At 43.5% G+C, this 18848-nt stretch overlaps 1 protein-coding gene across 6 annotated transcripts in view; it reads right to left on the minus strand.

Moving 5' to 3' along the window:
* Nucleotides 1-18848, minus strand: part of myo10l3 (myosin X, like 3) — a 98955-nt gene that overhangs the window by 7228 nt on the left and 72879 nt on the right. For all 6 annotated transcript variants that reach the window (XM_054788379.1, XM_054788378.1, XM_054788377.1 and 3 more), the window contains 16 exons: nucleotides 16588-16694; nucleotides 13802-14191; nucleotides 13684-13717; nucleotides 11468-12238; nucleotides 9970-10093; nucleotides 8488-8731; nucleotides 8289-8384; nucleotides 8034-8127; nucleotides 7757-7812; nucleotides 6760-6902; nucleotides 5208-5402; nucleotides 4955-5112; nucleotides 4592-4715; nucleotides 2760-3057; nucleotides 2467-2674; nucleotides 2256-2392 (listed from right to left, as the gene is read on the minus strand). In XM_054788379.1, coding sequence (XP_054644354.1) covers nucleotides 2256-2392; nucleotides 2467-2674; nucleotides 2760-3057; nucleotides 4592-4715; nucleotides 4955-5112; nucleotides 5208-5402; nucleotides 6760-6902; nucleotides 7757-7812; nucleotides 8034-8127; nucleotides 8289-8384; nucleotides 8488-8731; nucleotides 9970-10093; nucleotides 11468-12238; nucleotides 13684-13717; nucleotides 13802-14191; nucleotides 16588-16694 — 3179 coding nt within the window. The remainder of the gene's footprint in view (nucleotides 1-2255; nucleotides 2393-2466; nucleotides 2675-2759; nucleotides 3058-4591; nucleotides 4716-4954; nucleotides 5113-5207; nucleotides 5403-6759; nucleotides 6903-7756; nucleotides 7813-8033; nucleotides 8128-8288; nucleotides 8385-8487; nucleotides 8732-9969; nucleotides 10094-11467; nucleotides 12239-13683; nucleotides 13718-13801; nucleotides 14192-16587; nucleotides 16695-18848) is intronic.

Below are 18848 nucleotides of genomic sequence, written 5' to 3' on the forward strand. Positions count from 1 at the left end.
AATCTTTGAAAAGTCTTTTTTGCCTCCGCCTGTTTTTCTTATAATGTTCATTGTAGATTGTAAACACTGGAAGATGATCACTGATGTCACTAATTAGCAGGCCACTGATGGTGTTGTTATCAAAGTCATTGGTGAATATATTATCGATGAGGGTGGCACAGTGGTCTGTTATTCTACTTGGTCTAATGATTTTAGGATATAAACTCAAGCTATACATTGTATCTATAAAGTCATCTGTTTCCTTGCACTTGTGTGAGTTCAAGAGGTCAATATTGAAGTCTCCACATATGAAAATAGTTTTCTGACCTATGTCTGTAAACGTTGTCTTAATCCAATCCTCAAACATTCCAATCTTTGACTTTGGAGTTCTGTACACACAACTTATTAACACATTTTTGCTTTTTTCTTTACAGATTTCAATTGTTATACATTCTAAAATGTTATCAATGACAAATGACATATTCTTTACCATTTTGTAGTTCAAATGTTTGTCCACGTATAAGGCCACACCTCCTCCATTTGCATTGTTCCTGTTTGCACACGTCATTTCATATCCTTCCAGCTCGAAGTCCATTCCTTTGTTAGCATTAATCCAAGTTTCTGAGATTGCTATAACTTTGAAAGGTTCTTTGAATTGATTCAAATATTGTTTAATATTAGTAAAGTTTGCGTTCAAGCTTCTGCTGTTTATGTGTATGATGGATAACTTGTCGTCGTTGATGAAACTGTTGTTGTATTGCTCCTCCGTATAATAACGGCAGTCGTTTGTAATGTGAGAGAAAAAATTTGAGTCTGGATCAATATCTTTTTCCATATCCAATTGTTTGTGATCTGTAAAGTGAAAAGTGTCCAATTGTAGATCTTCTTGTAGCATATTAAAGCTGTTTTCCTCCATGTTGGGAGACCTCAATATCTTTCTAGGTCCTTGATGTCTTTGACAGCAAGAACTCTGGCCTCTGGTCCTCCATTTGCTTTGATGAAGATTTTGCAGTTTGCACTCCATGTTCCTTGAATCTTTCCTTGCTTCCTCAGATCACGTGCTTTCTTCGCAATCTCAGCGTTGCGCTTGGTCAGGTGGTCATTCATGTAGACATTTGTTCCTTTCAGCTTCTTTCCCTGTTTCAGCAGGGCAACCTTGTATTTCCTGTTGGTGAATTTGACGATGATGACGGGTGTAGTGCGGTTCCTCCCATACAGTGGGATGCAAGTATCAATAGATTGGATGTCTACATCCACCTCCTTCGATTGCAAAAAATCAACAACTTGTTGCTCTGTTGAGGCGACATCCCTTTCGTCTGGTTCTTCAGTATTCGCCACTGCTCTGGCATAGGACCTTGGTTTAATTCGAAGTCCCGTCCCGTCCCGTGTTGAACAGTACGTAGGCCATACCATCTGAGAAATGTGACTGGGTTTGCATTGCCGTGACATAATGGACAAAAATTATTATAAAAGGGATGGAAGAACATCTCTCCCAATGTTCTGAACTCGTATTTCCATGCCAGTCGTACTTCGTTAGACAGCAAAGTACTGCAGTTGAGACTGACTCAACAGTGCCTCTGCTTGTTGCAGCTTAGTAGTGCATTCCATTGTGCTTGAATTGCTTCAAGGCAATAACCAACGATTCCAAACAATTGACACATTTGGTACTGAACAAGAACTTGATCAATTACTATGCCCATCCCTACTTGCCACACACAGTCATGAGTTTTGGGTAGTGACCCAAAGGACAAGATCACGGGTACAAGCGGCCGACATGAGTTTCCTCCATAGCGTGGCTGGACTCTCCCTTGGAGATAGGGTGGGAAGCACTGCTGCTCTTCCGCATTGAGAGGAGCCAGATGAAGTGGCTCGGCATCTGACCAGGATGCCTCCCGGACGCCTCCCTGTGGAGGTGCTCAGGGCACGTCAGACCGATAGGACGACCCAGGTCATGTTGGAGAAACTATGTCTCTCAACTAGCCTCGTGACGATGGAAGAAGATGGGTGGATGGACAAAAGAAAGCAGACAATTCTTTGTGTATCAAATCAACAGACAGCAGTGTATCAAGCTCCACCCACCACAAGTGCACCACTGCCAACAACACCATTACAAAAGTGTACTGAAGAGTGGCACGGTTACAGGAAGTGTTTTGGGCCCCTGAAAACAATACAATGTGCACTGTAATAATCTCTTCCAAACCGTACCGATTAGTGGAAACAAGGCTTTCTACTGCTTTCCTCCCAGCATTCACACAAGCCACAGACAGTAACCTCACCTTTCAAACTTAGCCAGAACGTCGGCCACCAGCACCCTGCTTTCCACAGCTCTGTCAATAGTGTTGTTGTGCTCAAAAAGAGCAAACATGTTTCTGCTGTCCTCCATGGCCAAACCTCTGATCAGCTTCTCCACCACCTTGCACAGAAGAAGCCCGTCAATCATAACGTAATTGTTGTCGTGCTGCTTTTAGTACACGAAAGCGCCCGTACCTCTCCGGCGGTGGTGTGTGAGTTAATGGAGATCTTGCACGAGCCGCCTCCATGACAGTAGACTGTTGTGGTCATTTCCTGTCTTGTAAGTAGTGCTATGATTTCCTCCTGGGAGGGAACAAACTCCCTGGTTTTGGTTTTCTTCAGAGACTCGCTGATGAAATGCGCAAACATTTCAATCTCTGTGCCAGGGAATAGCTCCTTCACCCTGCAAGGAACACGCACACACACAATAAAAATAGAAGAGTTTTGATTTGATTTGGACGTTTACAATTTGAAGATGCGTGTCTCACCGTTTGAGGTGAAACTTGAGGTAGCGCAGAATGCCGCGGCTGGGCAGGAAGGTGCAGCTCATGCAGGTGAGAAGATGCCAGTGGGCGCGGTTGGAGGGGCTATTGGGGTGAGGGACGTGATTGGTTTGTTTGATCAGCTGGCAGTAGACCTCGTCCCTCAGCGGCCTCAGATCTTGGCAGGTCTGCAGGATTCCCTGGATGATGGGCACCGGGTCTGACACTGCCTCCATCTCTTGCAGCGAGTTGAAGATCTTCACAGCTTCATCTTGCAGGCTGGTGTAACCCTTCTCCTTTTGCACTGGAGAGAGAGACATCCACAGATCAACACTGTAGATTAGCAGGCAGAACCCCTTAACAAGATAGCATGGCAAATATTACATTAAAAAAAACACACAAACAAAAACAAATCAGAGATTTTGAGGACATTTTTGAAGTTTCATTCTTTTGGATTGAAGTTTCATTCTTTTGGAGACAAGCCTCCAACTGCAAAAACCCAAAAGCTTAGTAAGTAATTTCGCCCAATTTGGAGTTAACTATGTGTACGTCAGACACGTGAATGGAAAAGCAGACAAAAACTGAATCTGTGAATAAAATGACTAAATCTGTCCAGACGAGATGTTTTCACTTTTCCATGAAGCAGATTTGGCATTAAATATGACAAAGTAGAAACATTATTAGCATTTGCATTACACTTTGGCCAGGCTACTGTGCCTTTTCCGGAAATTTTCTTACAAATTCAGAGAACGTCCCACAGATTTCATTGTTTTGCGTTGTAACGAACCTTCACTGCAAAAACACAAATTATTATCATACATTTTTGCCCAATCTGAAGTCAGTTTGTCCAAATACTTTATAAAATGTGTGAATGGAAAAACAGATGGTTGACACACAAGATGTTTTAACTTAGCCAGGATGCATGTTTGTTTGGGCTTTGGTCAGACGTGACTTTCTTCCAGTTTCTGAGAACATCGTACACGTTTCATGGCTTTGAATCACAATAAACCTTCAACTACTGTAGAAAATCTTATCAAAGTCCCATTTGAAATCAAATCATCAAAGCAGACTTCACGGGGTTCACGTTGGCTATTGAAATTTTTCTTTTGACTAAATAGAAACATGGTTAACTTAAGCATTAAACTTGAAGGGATAGTTCGGATTTTGAACGTTGTTCCACTTTGAACGTAGTTGCTGTGGACATTTAAGTCAAGAGTTTGGCTTCTCAAAACAATATGCGTTCAAAAGATTAAAACATTTGCATCACAAAAATGCCTTAAAAAAAACCTCAAACCTCACAAAAAGCTCAGCGTCATACTATGGACGGGGCGCAGGAATACGGCAGGAGACAAGTATAAAACGCCAAGCGTTTTGTGAGGTTTGATTTTTTTGATAAGGCATTTTTGTGATGCAAATGTTTTAATATTTTGAACGCATATTGTTTTGAGAAGCCAAACTCTTTACTTAATTGTCCCCAGCAACTAAGCGGAACTACGTTCTTCATCACGGAAATGTGACCAGAACTGGACTTAGGAGACCAAGTGGGGGGTAAGTCGCTATTATTGGACTACAATGCTGATGGGGATGTCATACGACTTCATGTCAAAAAATCCGAGCTATCCCTTTAAAGTTTTGTGCCTTTTCTGGAAATGGCTTCCTTCTGGATTGCTTGACAGCCTGCAAATGCATTATCATGTAAACAGACATACCCTACTTTAAACACCACATACAGTAGTTTAAGATTTTTGACTCCACGGTGGGGAAGCAAATGTGCATGTGGGCAAAATGCTGCAATGTATCCACAACAGAACTGTCAAACTACAATGCCACAAGCTCACAGTGGATGCTGACATCTCCGTAAGGTAGAGGCAGAAGAGGGGAGTGCAAAGGATGCTGGGTGTATCTCAGGATGGGGTTCCTCCAGTACGTCTGCTCCACTGCCTCCACATTCAAACTGCTCTCCTGCAAGATGATAAAACACTGGCTCAGTCAATGCTCATTACTTAGCGGAGAAGTCACTGCAGTACACACGTATCGTGAGTACCTCACTTTACAACAGATAGTGTCCTTGGCATAGACTGAAAAGAGTTGGTGCAAGGATGACATTAATACCCAAATATGAGGTCGTGCACATCAAACTATCTCCATGTTAAGTCATTGAACTGAATGCTCATTATTTAGTCCGGCACCAAAAAACCTGCCTTGATGTCCCTTATGAGTTGCTGTGTTGGTGTTTCAATGGGAACTTTGCTGTCAATGGCTCCCTGTATGGCATTTGTCCACCGCATGGCTTCATTCAGCATTTTGGTGTACAGGCGGTAGGAGTGTTTACGCCCGTGGATGATGATATTCCAGTAACCTGTAAGAGCAACAACATTTTCAGTGCGCCTAAAGCACTAGTTGGACGATTAATCGACCAATTCCCCAAAGACGTAATTTGGACATTGAACTAACCAGTATCCTTGAAGACCTTTTCCTCAGGTTGAACCACAGAACACAGGCTATTGAGGACCAGTGTTCCCAGTTTGGAGGCGCTGCGCTCAGATGACTTGTAGTAGTCGAGGGAGTTTGTGGTGAGAACAAACCAACGTTTCTTCAGCTTCAGAGACGTGCTTTTCACCCCAGACTTCATCTCTTTATGTAGCCAGCCTAGGAGGGAGGAAAACATCTTGTTAGAGTTGTATTTGGTCATTATAAAGTAGATCAGGGGTGTCCAAAGTGTGCCCTGGAGGCTATTTGTGGCCCGCAGCTTGTTTTTTAATGGCCCACAGCATATTGTAGAGATTAAATTAAACCAAAAAAACACCAGCAAAAATGGGAAAAATAGAGCAAAAAGGCAAAATGTACAGAGAAGATTAAATATAGACACTAATACACAAAGCATTGTCTTTAACTATACCTATCCATCCATCCATTTTCTATGACGCTTCTCCTCATTAGGGTATGCTGGAGCCTATCCCAGATGACTTCGGGGTACATGCGGGGTACACACTGGACTGGTCGCCAGCCAATCGCAGGGCACATATAGACAAACAAGCATTCACACTCAGATTCATACCTATGGACAATTTAGAGTCACCAATTAACCTAACATGTTTTTGGAATGTGGGAGGAAACCGGAGTACCCGGAGAAAACCCACGCTTGCACGGGGAGAACATGCAAACTCCACACAGAAATGAAAGGTTTTCTTTTTACAAAATGTAAAAATACATAAAAATATCAAAGTGGCCCCCTACATCCTTTGATTTTCAGTATGAGGCCGTCGGTGGAAAAAGTTTGGACACTCCTACAGTAGATACTCGCTTTTCGCTGGGGTCACATTCCGGCAACACTCGAGAATGGCGGCAACCCCACCGCCTCAGTCCAAACCCTCCTGCTAGCTTGACGTTGACGTGCTCCTCGGATTGTGGATCAACATTTGCAGTAAAAGTGACTGTTGTAATTATTTGATGTTCACTCGAGACGCACTCCTAAATATGCATTTACATGCATTCAACACATTTTAAGCACAAAATTCTAATCAGTGATAATGCAAGCTGATCGATGAACAGTTGGAATAGGATTCACAGTGTAGCCTTTAGCCTGGTCATCAGGCTAGCGCTAGAAGCTAGCGAGGCTAGAGAAGACCTTCCTACCAGCCTCGTCTACATAATCTGTCTCCCAACGACTTACAATCATGTATTAACTTGTGTTCACGCTGCAGTTTTGAGGCCAGATTGACTGCCGAAGCTCGTGCTTCCATAGCCTTGACAGCACACAACTATGGTGCGTTCAAGACAAACAAAGGGTTAAATCTCAATGCTTGAGGGAAAAAACAATATCAGTGACGCATAGAGACATGTCAAAATTGTGGCGTTTCCAACAGCGGCATATGAGTGCTGTACATTTTACCGGCATTATCAGAATTCTTTCACCTTATGGTGCAAGACAATGGTGTGCCGTGAATGCGTGCGAGGATCACTGTGTATACTTTTATCATGCATATACAGCTTATAGATGGCTGACCTCGGACCAGAAACTCCTGTCCATCCCCCTTGGAGTCTCCTTTAGATTTCTGCAGCAAGCCGATCCAGTGATGCATCTCCTCAGGTGTGTCCGTGTTGCAGTGAATCACCCGGTTGGCGGTGATGATCACAAAAGAGTTTGGTCTAGAAGCGGCGGCACATCACATACATTATTATATTATTATATATTCCTCCAGGACCTTGCAGTTGTGTTCAATATCATATTTTCTCATGTAGCAGCCGCTGCTTTAAACGACACCGTGCCGCCATTGAATTGCCGTGTGCGTCGTTCACTTGATTAAATAAACAAGGCTGAAATTACACTGACTACAACTGAAACCATCCACTATTGTATATTTAAAAGAAATAAAGCAACAGATAGCTAACCTCCAGGGAGAAACAGAGGCCATAATATAATATAGATTATTTGTTACAATACATATTATTGCAATCTATTATTTTGATGAAGTGTACTTGTGGAAAAATGATTCAAATATATGATTGTGTTTAATATCACTATAGAAATAGAAAACTGTATTCCATGCTGGACAAACACAACAGAGTAGCGTCCAGAATAATATATTAAAGACATGATATTTCAATACATTTCTAAGTATTTATTTGTGGAAATGTAACTGTCTTGTATTCTGTAAAAGCTTCTACTGATGCTTAGATTAGTTATTCAATGACAATCTGGTTAAAAAGACATATGTTTTACTTTTCACTTTCTCATGCACTCCAAATCATTGTCAAAGTTTTAAAATTAAGTTGAAAAAACAGCCTCTCTCCAATTTTCACCAACTTCCAAACAAAGCCTGTCCTCTTCGAAATCAATCACTATCAGAACAGTTTTCACCTTATCTTATCTCTAAATGTATTTGTACAAATACAGGCCTGCAACTTAATAACCCACCCTGGCCCTTGGCTGCAAAATGAGCAAAATGCGGTGTATCTACTGACAAATAACACTTATAGGTCATTTCCTGTTGCCATCTTACCTGTCAGGGTTGTCTGACGCACAGACCGAATCAATCAAGCCCACATCTAGCGTGCCCTGGACAGAGAGAGGAGAGAGGTCAATGCAACTATAGTCATGCTACTGCTGGGAGTCAAATCTGCAAAGTATAACTTGACCCGTAAAGGGTTAACTGTCGTTCAAATGATGATATGGAACGTCCTATTTTAGCCGGAACTGTCATGTGTGTCATTATTGTTGGTGCAACGTGGTGCTAAAAAGCTGTGGAGCAAAGAGAAAGGGGCCGCAACACCACTAACCACTGCATTCTTTGGGTTGGCCTGTTCATGGTGCATCTCCATGAGCTGCTCTGGGCTGGCACTGTGGACACGACTCAGCACACTGAACCAACCACTGGATGGGGCCACGGGGAGTTCAGGAAAGTAAACCCAAGGGAGGAAAAGGTCAGCAATTATAAAGTACCACTGGCAACCACCAGGGGGGCTTTATTCCCATACATTACTGGGGACAATGTATATGGAGATACCATAAGTTAGTGATTTAATGAACTCTACCTGGCATCTTCTGGGGATTCTGCGTAGATGTGGTAAGTCCTCTCCCCAGTTACAATATTGAGTGCATTTTCCTTCTCATGATTGTCCACTATCTCCCTGTTAAAAACCCACAGTAAAAAAAAAAAAACACTAAAGTTCTGTTGGCGTTTAATACAAAGTGAGTTCTAAAATAGCAACATTTCAGCTAAAAATAGCTTACGTGGCTGTGCAGATGTCAATGGTCCCTTTGAGCTTCTCTTCGCTGTCGTTGTCAAAGTACATCAGCTTGGACTCCCTCAGGACGAACCAGCGCATCTTCCAATTGCGCCGGGACAGGGTGGACATTCCCCCACCTTTCTTGTAAAGCCAGCCGGACTTGAGCGAGTCCTGTTTGGCCCGGAACCACATGAAGGTGTCGTCTTTCAGTACGCACCAGCGGCGACGCCATGGTATCATGAGTCCACCTGAAAAGAGATTAATGATTGTATTATTCTGGATAGAAACAGGACGCACACTCGATTTCCACCCCAAGTAGTATCAGAGGCGGGAAAGCGCCTGTGTAAAAAGGGCATTCCACAATGCCGGGACTGACTTGTGGAGTTTAACACATGACGGTCATGTCTCCAGCCCTTTTGTGTTGACAGCAATTGTCAATACCATATGGACCCGAATATATGACGACTCCTCTTTTTGGGAAAAAAGCATGTTAAAACTGATGGATTGCAATAAAATAAGACATGTCTTATATCTCTTAGCTGCTTGACATTTGTTTGACGACTTCATTGATTACCCTTACGTTCAAATTAGCATCATAACTCCTCCTCTGTTGTTTGCTAACTTGGTCAACCTTTGTCACATTTTTCCAGCGGGTCTCTGTCATCTGCATCTATCCAAGTCACCGGTGCGTGTGAGTGAGAAGAAGAAAATCTCTGACTAGCTTTGGGGAGAAGTGGCTTTGTGCCACCGGCTGGTTTACATGTACGGTCGTCCCTCGCCACTTCCTGGTTTGGATTTCACGGCTTCACTCTATCACGGTTCTTCAAAAATATATTCATTAATAAATCCTGCTGATTTTTGTGATTGAATGCGGCCTATTGTTAGTCAAACACATATGAATATTTAAGCAAATGTTATTTGCCAAAATTAAGCATTTTCAAGCATAAAAATGGCAAAATGAACTAAAATACAAATGAGCCATTCAAGAGAAGGATTCAAAGACATTGACGTAGTATTCTAACCTGGTCACTAAGTGTCAGTGAGACACACAATCATCAGACTTGATGGCCAGAGCAACAGTCTTTTATTGCAGGTTCGAATTATCTCACAATAGGCACAATAATGCCAAATAAAAACACGGGCTACCATTGCGGCCGCTTATGTACTCTTATTATATCCACTATATTGGGTAATACCAGTGTAAAGGTGACTGTAGGGATGTTAGTTCATGTCTAGAGGGCTCTAATGATGTTAAAAAACACATTTGGAAGGTTATAAACAGGTTTTCTATGCTCAAGCTAAAAAAATATTCAATTTATTAATATTGGATCCTACTTTGTGGAAATTCACTTATCGCGGTCAGGTCTGGAACCAGTTAACCGCTCTAAACGAGGGATGACTGTACTGTTAAGAGCTACTGTCAGGGCTGATAGTCAGGTGTTTTTCAGGATCTCTGTGGAAAAGAGGCTTTTGTGAAGCTACTAACTCTTCATGTAGAGATAGCCATGGAAATAAGGAGGCCCGCTGCCATTCAGTAGATTCATCCTCCCGTTGGAAACCTCCTCGTCCGTGTCCACGTAGACGTCGTTGTCCTCGTCAGTGTCGATGAACTGAAACAAAGATACAGCCGGTTGATGGTGGCATGTGCCTTCTGATAAAAGAATAGAACTGTGCACCTGCAAGTTCCGTGCTAAAAACAAAAGAAAAATTCACAAACACACACTTCTCCTTCATTCTCTCAGTCTTTCTTCCATTCTCTCATTCTCTCTGCCTCTTTTCATTTGACAGTGTAAGAGAACGTCAAGGTGTGTATGGCTGCGTGGAACTTCAGTGTTTCAGTGGTGGTTGGTAGAAAGTAACTCACTAATGCCATTTTGACATACTGTAGTACTGGGAATAGGCATTTCACTATATATCCTCGATGTACAAAGATTAATGATCAATTAATCCATTAATAATGAAACGTAAGACTCTTTTTCAGAATGTTCTGAACTGCTGTTTCCATGCCAGTGCTGTACTGAGCAGAATAATGCTGCATGGAGGACTTGTGCCATTGCATGGGCGTAGCTCAGTGCTTCACCCCCCTGTGGGAGGCGCGGTAAATTGTCGGTGGGGGGCGTGAGAGGCAGGGAGAACTTTCAATATTAGTGCAGACCCGCCAGCATGTATGAATTTGTCGTACACAGCATGCACTTAAATAAGCTTGTATGCTTCACTGTCCTCCATTTTGTTGCATTTCGCTGATTTCAGTTTCGAAACCAGTGGGGGCATGACAAAAAATACCTGAGAACCATTGGTGTTGAGCTGAGACTGAATCAATGGCGCCTCTGCTGGCTGCAGCCAAGTAGTGCACTCCATTTTGACTCAATTTGAAATCACAATCAGAAATACATTAATTTAATAATACTGTAATATTATTATTGTAGTTTGCTGTGGTGTGGAATGGCACTGCAAGCTACGACAATTTTATTATATCATATTGTTAAATGAATACACCTATAACAGGTGACTCTTCTACTCCTGAAATGCTGCACACAATAGGGTTAAGATTATATAATATAACATGTAATATCATTTTCCGACGAATGCACGTGGTGGTGTTGCTATCAAAACCCAAAGTTTCACCCCATAAGTCGGATTGACTTGAAATTTCCCACACAGCTCAATGTGCTCACTGTAACAGGGTGCTTAGCCGAATCACCATGAAACTTGGTACCTCCCTTTGAAAGGACTAACCAGAACAAGCATCTTTGCAGGGACGGGGCAGGAATCAGCAATGAATTTCCCATATGTCATCGACCATTTGTCTAATGATTATAAAACTTTGAGAACATTTATATTACATGTATGCTAGCATGTGTTCCAAAGCATTTTGACAACAACCCATAGGGGGCGACAGAAATGCCTTTTACAGTCGTGAAAAAATGATGGCGTGTACACATTTTTTTATCTGCTATCTTGTATAACTTCTGTGTTGTTCTTACCGAGTCCGAGCTGCCTCTGAAGGAGTCCAGGCTGTTGTGGGTGCAGGAGGATTTCCGCAGCACCTCCTCATCAGTAATGTGACCATCATTAATGCTAGCACCCGAGCTCCCGTGAACCTCCTCAAACTCCTCCTGATCATAGTCCGACTCTGTGTCAGGCAGGTTGGAACAACACAGCTCCTGACTCTCATTGGTCCCCTGGCATGGCCGTTTGTCTCCATTGGAGATCGCAGGAGGAGCAGGGCCGGGGAGTTGGGAGTTGGGGAGATGATTCAGTCGGTTTGGGGGAGCTGAGGAGGCCAAGGGAGAGCGGACACGGAGCTCTTCTGCAAAGGCAGCTGGAGGAGGGGGCACACTTTGGAATACTTCCTTGTCCAAGGGGACTGCAGCTGGTGGGGGTAAGTCAGGTAAAGGAACGCACTCATCTTCAGCATGGAAACCCTCGTCTACCTCCTCCTCAGCCAGAGGAGCGGTCGATTCAGTTGGGTCGTGGAGGTTCTCCTCACTCGACAGCGACGGCTCTAAACCACCAAAGTCCAAAAGGTCCAGGAACTCTGTCGCCACGCGGGAGGCCTCTTTCTCCAGTCGGTAGATCTCAGCCTCCCTCATCTGCCGTAACTCCTCACGGGAGATCTCCCCGAGAAGAGACACACCGTCTTCCTGCTGCTTCTGCAGGCGTTCGATTTCTCTCTCCAAGCGCAGGATCTCCTCCATCTGACGGCTCTCTTCGTCGGTGGTGTAGTTGTAGGACGTAGTCTGTGACAGATCCTTCTGTAGACGAGCCAATGACAGACCACATAGACATTTAAGAGCCTCCTGCTCCTGCTTTGAAGGATGTTTCTAACACAATGGCCTTTTTATATAAACAAAATAACGGATCAACCCCAGCGGGAAAACCAAGCCGCGAGATACACTAACAAACAACAACAATGGAAGATAACTTCTCAGTATGTCGCCGTGGTAAGATTGTATTCATGAGGAGACTGAGGGCAGCAGAAAAGGGATCGCTGCAGCAAAGGAGTGACTGTGGAGTATGTGACCAGTTGCGGTTTAGATCACCCATATGGTATCATCTTGGAGCTCGTGGAACCCCAGCTGACCTGATTAGAAATAATAACTGACTTTGCCAGTGGAAAAGCGTCAACAGTGAGCAGAGCTCTGTTGAATCGAGAAGGTACCATGCGATGGAAAAGAGGCATTAGGTAGGCTACATTCCAGAAAGATTACACTACTTTTGAAATTACAGTTGTCACTTGTAATGGGGCTGCACTAAACTGCTCAGATGGTAAATAGTTTACGTGAATGAATATAAAACTTAATAACTGAATATAATTACTCTTAACAGAATTGGGTCACATCACACGTTGGCAGGATTAGTTTGGCTTTAATTATGTGAACCCCAAAGCCTGATTAAAAAAAAAAAAAAGTCAGGCCAGTCATGCTTCCTATGCTGTTTTCTAGGCAACGTGCGGCAGAGAAAGTGCAGGGAGATCAGACAGGAACACAGTTACAAGACGTAAGGGAAAAAAAGGCTTATAATAAAAACAACACAATGTACAAAAAAGACCTTACCTAATCGCTTTCTGTCATACAGTTTGTATGCAAACAGATTTTGGTAGGTTAACACCACTGTTAGTTAAAGCATAACACAAACCAATATTTTGTCTTCAACTAACAAAGAGTGGCGGAGCCAGAAATGTTTCATTGGGGTGGCCAAGATGAGACCATTACTCACATAGGGGGAGTACATATTTATTTAACCACTGGTTATACCCATGAAAAAAAATCATCCTAAAAACGGGAGGGGGGTGGCCTTTTCATTAATTAATTACTAATTTTATTAGTAATTAGCTATTTTTTGGGCTCCCTGGCGGTCAGCGGACCTTGGAATTTTCCTGACTTTCCCCCTTGAACGGCACCCCAGGCCAATAGCACTCATCATAAATAAATAGAAACATTTATAATTTATCTATGTGATCGGAATCGGCCGATTTCACTCATGGATACTGTAATTGGCATCGGCAGCATAAAACCGTGAATGGAGCATCCCTAATGCTAACCAAGGTTCCACCCAATGAGTTTTTGAATGCATAAAGCTTTTTTCAGCACAGCGCCCTCTGCTGGAGCACTGTCACACTTGCACCTGTAAAACACCTTTGGACACCACTGAATGACGTCCGTGTCAGTATCATGATGCTCGAAGAGAGTGAACTCACCTTTTGACGAGCACCATTCACCACCAGTGAGTTCCTGGGAACATAATGCAGGACAAGTGGGCATGTGAAACAAACAAATGTGACTCCATTGCACCCACTGCTGCTCCTTTATGTTTACCTTTTAATGTCGCCATTTGCAGCCTTTTGATGTTCCTCCTCTGTCTCCTTCATGAGCCTCAGCTCCTCTTCTGCCTTCCTCTTCAGCTCCTCATTCAGCAGTCTCTGTCTCTCCTCCTCTTCCTCCCGCTTTCTACTCTCCTCCTCCTGTCGCCTCCTCTCCTCCTCCATCCTTCTCTCCTCTTCTTCTACACGCCGCCTCTCCTCCTCCTCTTTCCTGCGTTTCTCCTCCCTGAGCTGCCGACAGAGGGATCGGGCCAGCTGGCCTCTGTGGTGCTTCTGCAGGACAACGGAGGCCAGGCGCAGTCGCAGGAAGCTTCGCCTCCAAAAGTGAGCGCGGTAGTTCTTCTGGATGGTGACGATGCTGGCCAGAGACCTCTTGTACTGCTTCCTGATTGGGAAACATTGTGTGTCACCACAAACATAGTTGTGACGTCGCCGCATTGGGTTGTTCGCGCCCGCTGGCCGCCTGTGTTTAAATAAACAGAGCTGGTAGCTCACGAACAGCGCAGTGTTGACAGTCTGCTGAGCATGCGGTTGTGTGGGCTTTTGTGTTTAGCCTTGTAACTAAGCCTCATCACCCGCACACACACACACACACGCATGCACCCTGAACACACGCATACAGTGTGAACATGTAGCATACATGACCCGATGAGGCCCACACACATTGCTGTGACCATTTGACCCTGAGCTTGGCCCTGTCTCCACCATAATCACTCCACGGGCAGTGACTCATCTCAGGATGGAGATCTTGTTACATATAATAACACAAAGACTACACTTGTGGCTTTAGGGAACTTTTCAGACCTTTAGTGAACTCCAAAGGGGACAGCAAAGTCCAGTTACTGTCAGCTGCTCTATTATCCTCTCCTCGCCTTTAACAAGGCAAACCCAGCAAGATTATTAGGTATGCCTATGAAATCTATAGTGTTGTCCTCGCAAAGATAATAATGTCAGTTTGCAATAACAAACCAAAGTCAACATATTATTAAATGAATACCTCTCTGACAGTCACTCAAAATTAAGCATTGGAACACGCGCGCCTCATTTTATTGTATGTCCAGTGAATGACTAGAAAACAGGGTTATTCAAAGCTAGCAACGTCACATGGGCATCTTGCCAAAGCGCCCCACTTGCTATTTGACATGTGTACAGTGTGCATTGTGTTGTCATAATATATGACACATTGACAAAATAATTACAGATTTGGAAGCATAATTCATGAATATCTTCTAAAATTGTGAACCTTTGAGTATTTTTGAGTTGATTTCTGTTTTGAGACATGATGACATATTGACAAAATGATCATAGATCAGGAAAGCACTCACCCTGGTTTTTAATATCATATATTATTTGCTGTGTTTTATTGCTAATTGATTTTTGACCTTGTTACTAGTTGACCTGGAGGCTCAACTCGAAGGTCAATGTCAATCGTCAGCTTGTCCACCAATTTTGGTGACAATGAGATATGAAATCGGGAAAAATCACTGGCACATTTAACTTACTGAAACTTCTGATATATATGATAAGATATATGAGGAGTTTTTGTGCTTTTTTTGTGAACCTGACAGAGTGAAAATAACAAGACAAAGTAGCATCTTGCATTACCCCATTTGTATTATACAGGTGGTGCTTGGGTTAGGGTTCGTTATTATATATACTGTGCACGTTAAATATTCTTATATAGTCATAAAGGTTCCTCTATCATTGGGAAAACAAGGCTCATATCATAGAATGCAATCCCCCATCTCCAACGTCTGGGCTCAAATTTCATCCTCCAAGATGTCACGCGTGACACTCGCCCCACAGAGTGGTGCTTATAAGCTACTACCTCCAGAATTTGGGAGTAGAAAGAATGGAATCTGAACCTCAACCCAGATGAACAATTGTGTGGTCAGCTTGGGCATACTAAATGACCAGTACAACCACATTGGGTGACTTGCAATGACTCATGGTTGAGGAGTGGAAGGTCATCCCACAGCAGTGTGTGACCAGCCTGGCACCTCCTGACTGTTGTCGCGGTCTATGGTTCTTCCACACCAACGGTTTGTTTGTTTCTTGTTACTGATCAGACTTTAATCATCCAAGCCACCACAGAACACAAAAAATGAGTGAACAGCAACAGCAGAATAAGCTGTTTGGCATAGGCAGTGAAGATTTGGCACATTTTACATGGGCGCAACGCACGCACGCAGCAGTGCATGTTCATTACAAATGGCGCATTACTTAAATTACAAAACAAACAGGCTTCCAGTGATATAAAGTATTGTCAAGAAGCACTGTTATCACAGGGAATGAATGAGTGAATAAAATATCTACGTAATATTGGCATATAATAGCATAGCAATTATGGTACTTGTTCCCTTGTCAATTAAATATAATTAAACGTGTCTGACACTGTCAATGAAACATGAGCAAAGGCAGGATTTTTAATTAAATGCAGCTCATGAGCATGCCGTAACCTTATATCTTGGAGTGGAGCTACAGTAGATGGCATGCCAGTGGGTGCTGGTCTGCCAGGTCGAGAGGAAAGGTGCAAAGCTTTGTGCTCAAACAAGAGTGAGATTTATCAACTGTACATATGTGCATCCATTGTACACTTGATTCAATTTAAAGTCCTGCTCCAAACTTTTGCATCGTGGTAGTAACGGCAACGGCACATGCACAAACGTGCCCAAAGGCATGCACATAATCCCCCTCCCTTATACACATACACACACACACGCACACACTTCTATCACAAAACAAACACTGACAACTGTCACTGTCACTCAGCCCACTCACCTTGCCACATAACTGAGGATGTGGGCGCGGATCACCATGCCAGCCTTATGCCGCACCTCCTCCCTCTCCTTCTCCAGCCTTTGCTCCAGGGCCTCCTTTAGGAACACCTGCGGGATGAGCAACGCCACGGCCAAACCCAACAAGCGGAGTGACAGGAGGAAGGGGGGTGGGGAGTGGTGGGGGGGGAGACAAACAGGACGGGTTAGTTCCTTTTTTCCTTGGTGAGGCTGGGCCAACAGGGATGAGAAGGCCCCTTGTGTTGTTTGCTGGCAGTGCCCTCTGCAGAGGAAGCTGTGCTGAAGCTAGCAGGCTGGCCGCCCTCCTCCCTCGCCACACAGTAGAGCTTGGGGCAAACCTGGCACCGGGACTAAGGAGCTGCTGCATATGACGCCGCTGCTGCTGCTACTGCTGCTGCTGCACAGCCTCATTGTGTTCAGTTCCTGCTGCTGCTGCGACCGACGTGCACAGGCAGCGAGGGAAGGGGAGGGATAGAGGGATGAGGGGGAGGGATGGTGGCGGGTGTCCAGAAAAATCAAGCCACACCCCTACTTGCTCTTGTGAAGGAAAGAATAAGTGTTAACTGTTTGTGGGCACACTGGAGACTTTCCTTCAAAGTTGGTACTGTAACCTGGGAAGGAGCAACACAATGTTGTGCAATATAATCAACTGACATTTGGGGCCTTACTTTTAGTTTATGCAAAAACTACTCAACCGATTTGAACAAAACTTTGTGAAGGGGGTGGTGGTCAAGATGAAAACAATGTCAAACAATGCAAAAATCAATTGTCCCCCTGTTTTCAAGGTCTAACAGTATGTCCATACACTCTCAATTTGGGCCTATCAACATCTACTTCTCCTATGAGCGGGGGGGGGGGGGGGGGGGGGGGGGGGGGGGGGGGGGGGGGGTCTCACACATTCAATTTGGCCACATACAAACTCAGTATCTTTGTTAAATGTTTGGCAGATGAATGCAAATCTGAGTGTGCATGGTGTGTTGCATAAAGACATGACATAGTTAAAAGCCAAAAATAGTTCATAGACAAATTAGATCAATTCTCTTCATGCAAATTTTTCACAAACAAATCGGCTTTAAGAGCACCACAGTGTTTAACCCCCAAAGAGCCGGCTCTTAGAGCCAAATCTTCGCGACCGACACATCACTTGATCCCTCTCAGTGTGCACTCAGACGGTAGGCGGGTCTTGCGCACTAAGCCGAGAAGTGACACTCATGGCGGCCTCATCTTAGGTTATTTGTTCAGGAAATCTTTACTTATGAAAATGTTAAAATCAACTGGACACATCCAAAAAATATGTATAATGCCGTGCAATATACAAATATTAATATTTCTTTTCTGTTATTTCTGTTATTATTTGTATCCTACATACCTTTTATCTTGTCCTGAACTCCGATTCATGAGTTTGAAAGGCAAAGTTGGACTTGACTTTCGATGTAGTCCAACACAGTATAAACATAAAGTATATAAGTATAAATCCAGGACAAGGAGTGGCGACGAAATCACAGGCAGACTGACTCGAGTGTAGCGTCCGAGGTGTAGGGTGTCTAGAGTCCATCTTTACAGGACAAAAACTCACAAACTTGTGCTCTTTGGAGAGGACGTTTCGGCTCCAACCCTTGGTAACCCCAACAGTTGCCTTTACATGACGTCATCCGTGCACCTCACTCAACAGGCATGAATAATCAACTTACGCCAAACGAACTGTTACGCCAGTTTAATGTCTTTATCATTAAAAGTGCTAAGAAAACACATCCATATCCAGCCTGCTTAAATCCAATGCTTTATTTCCTAGTATTGATTCAATCGATTGATTACCTTTTAAACAATATTAAATCGATGTATGTCGTCCTGAATGGACACTTTGCTGGACACAGATCGATGTAGTTGGATGATAGGAATATAAATCGATGCATCGACGTATCGATGAATCGTTACACCCCTAGTGTATATGTAAAATGTGAAGCACTTCTTAGAAACGCACACTCTGTTGGAGACGGGCGTGGTCAAACACAGCTCATTAGCATTAAAGCTAAAGTCACACCAAACAGTCTGTTCCCTATAGGGCTTACTAAAAAGCACTTTTAAACTATCTAAATTCCGGTATCAAGGCTAAACTTTGGACAGCACACTTTGAATACACTATTGTGGCACATCTGACACCTATTTGCTGTAAAATTGCTGAGAAATTAAGTTAATAAAATGTCTTTAACGACGAAATTCATGCTCATGCAGGTGGTGTGCGTC

The sequence above is a fragment of the Dunckerocampus dactyliophorus genome, chromosome 9, assembly GCF_027744805.1.
Source record: "Dunckerocampus dactyliophorus isolate RoL2022-P2 chromosome 9, RoL_Ddac_1.1, whole genome shotgun sequence".
Classification (NCBI taxonomy): Eukaryota; Metazoa; Chordata; class Actinopteri; order Syngnathiformes; family Syngnathidae; genus Dunckerocampus; species Dunckerocampus dactyliophorus.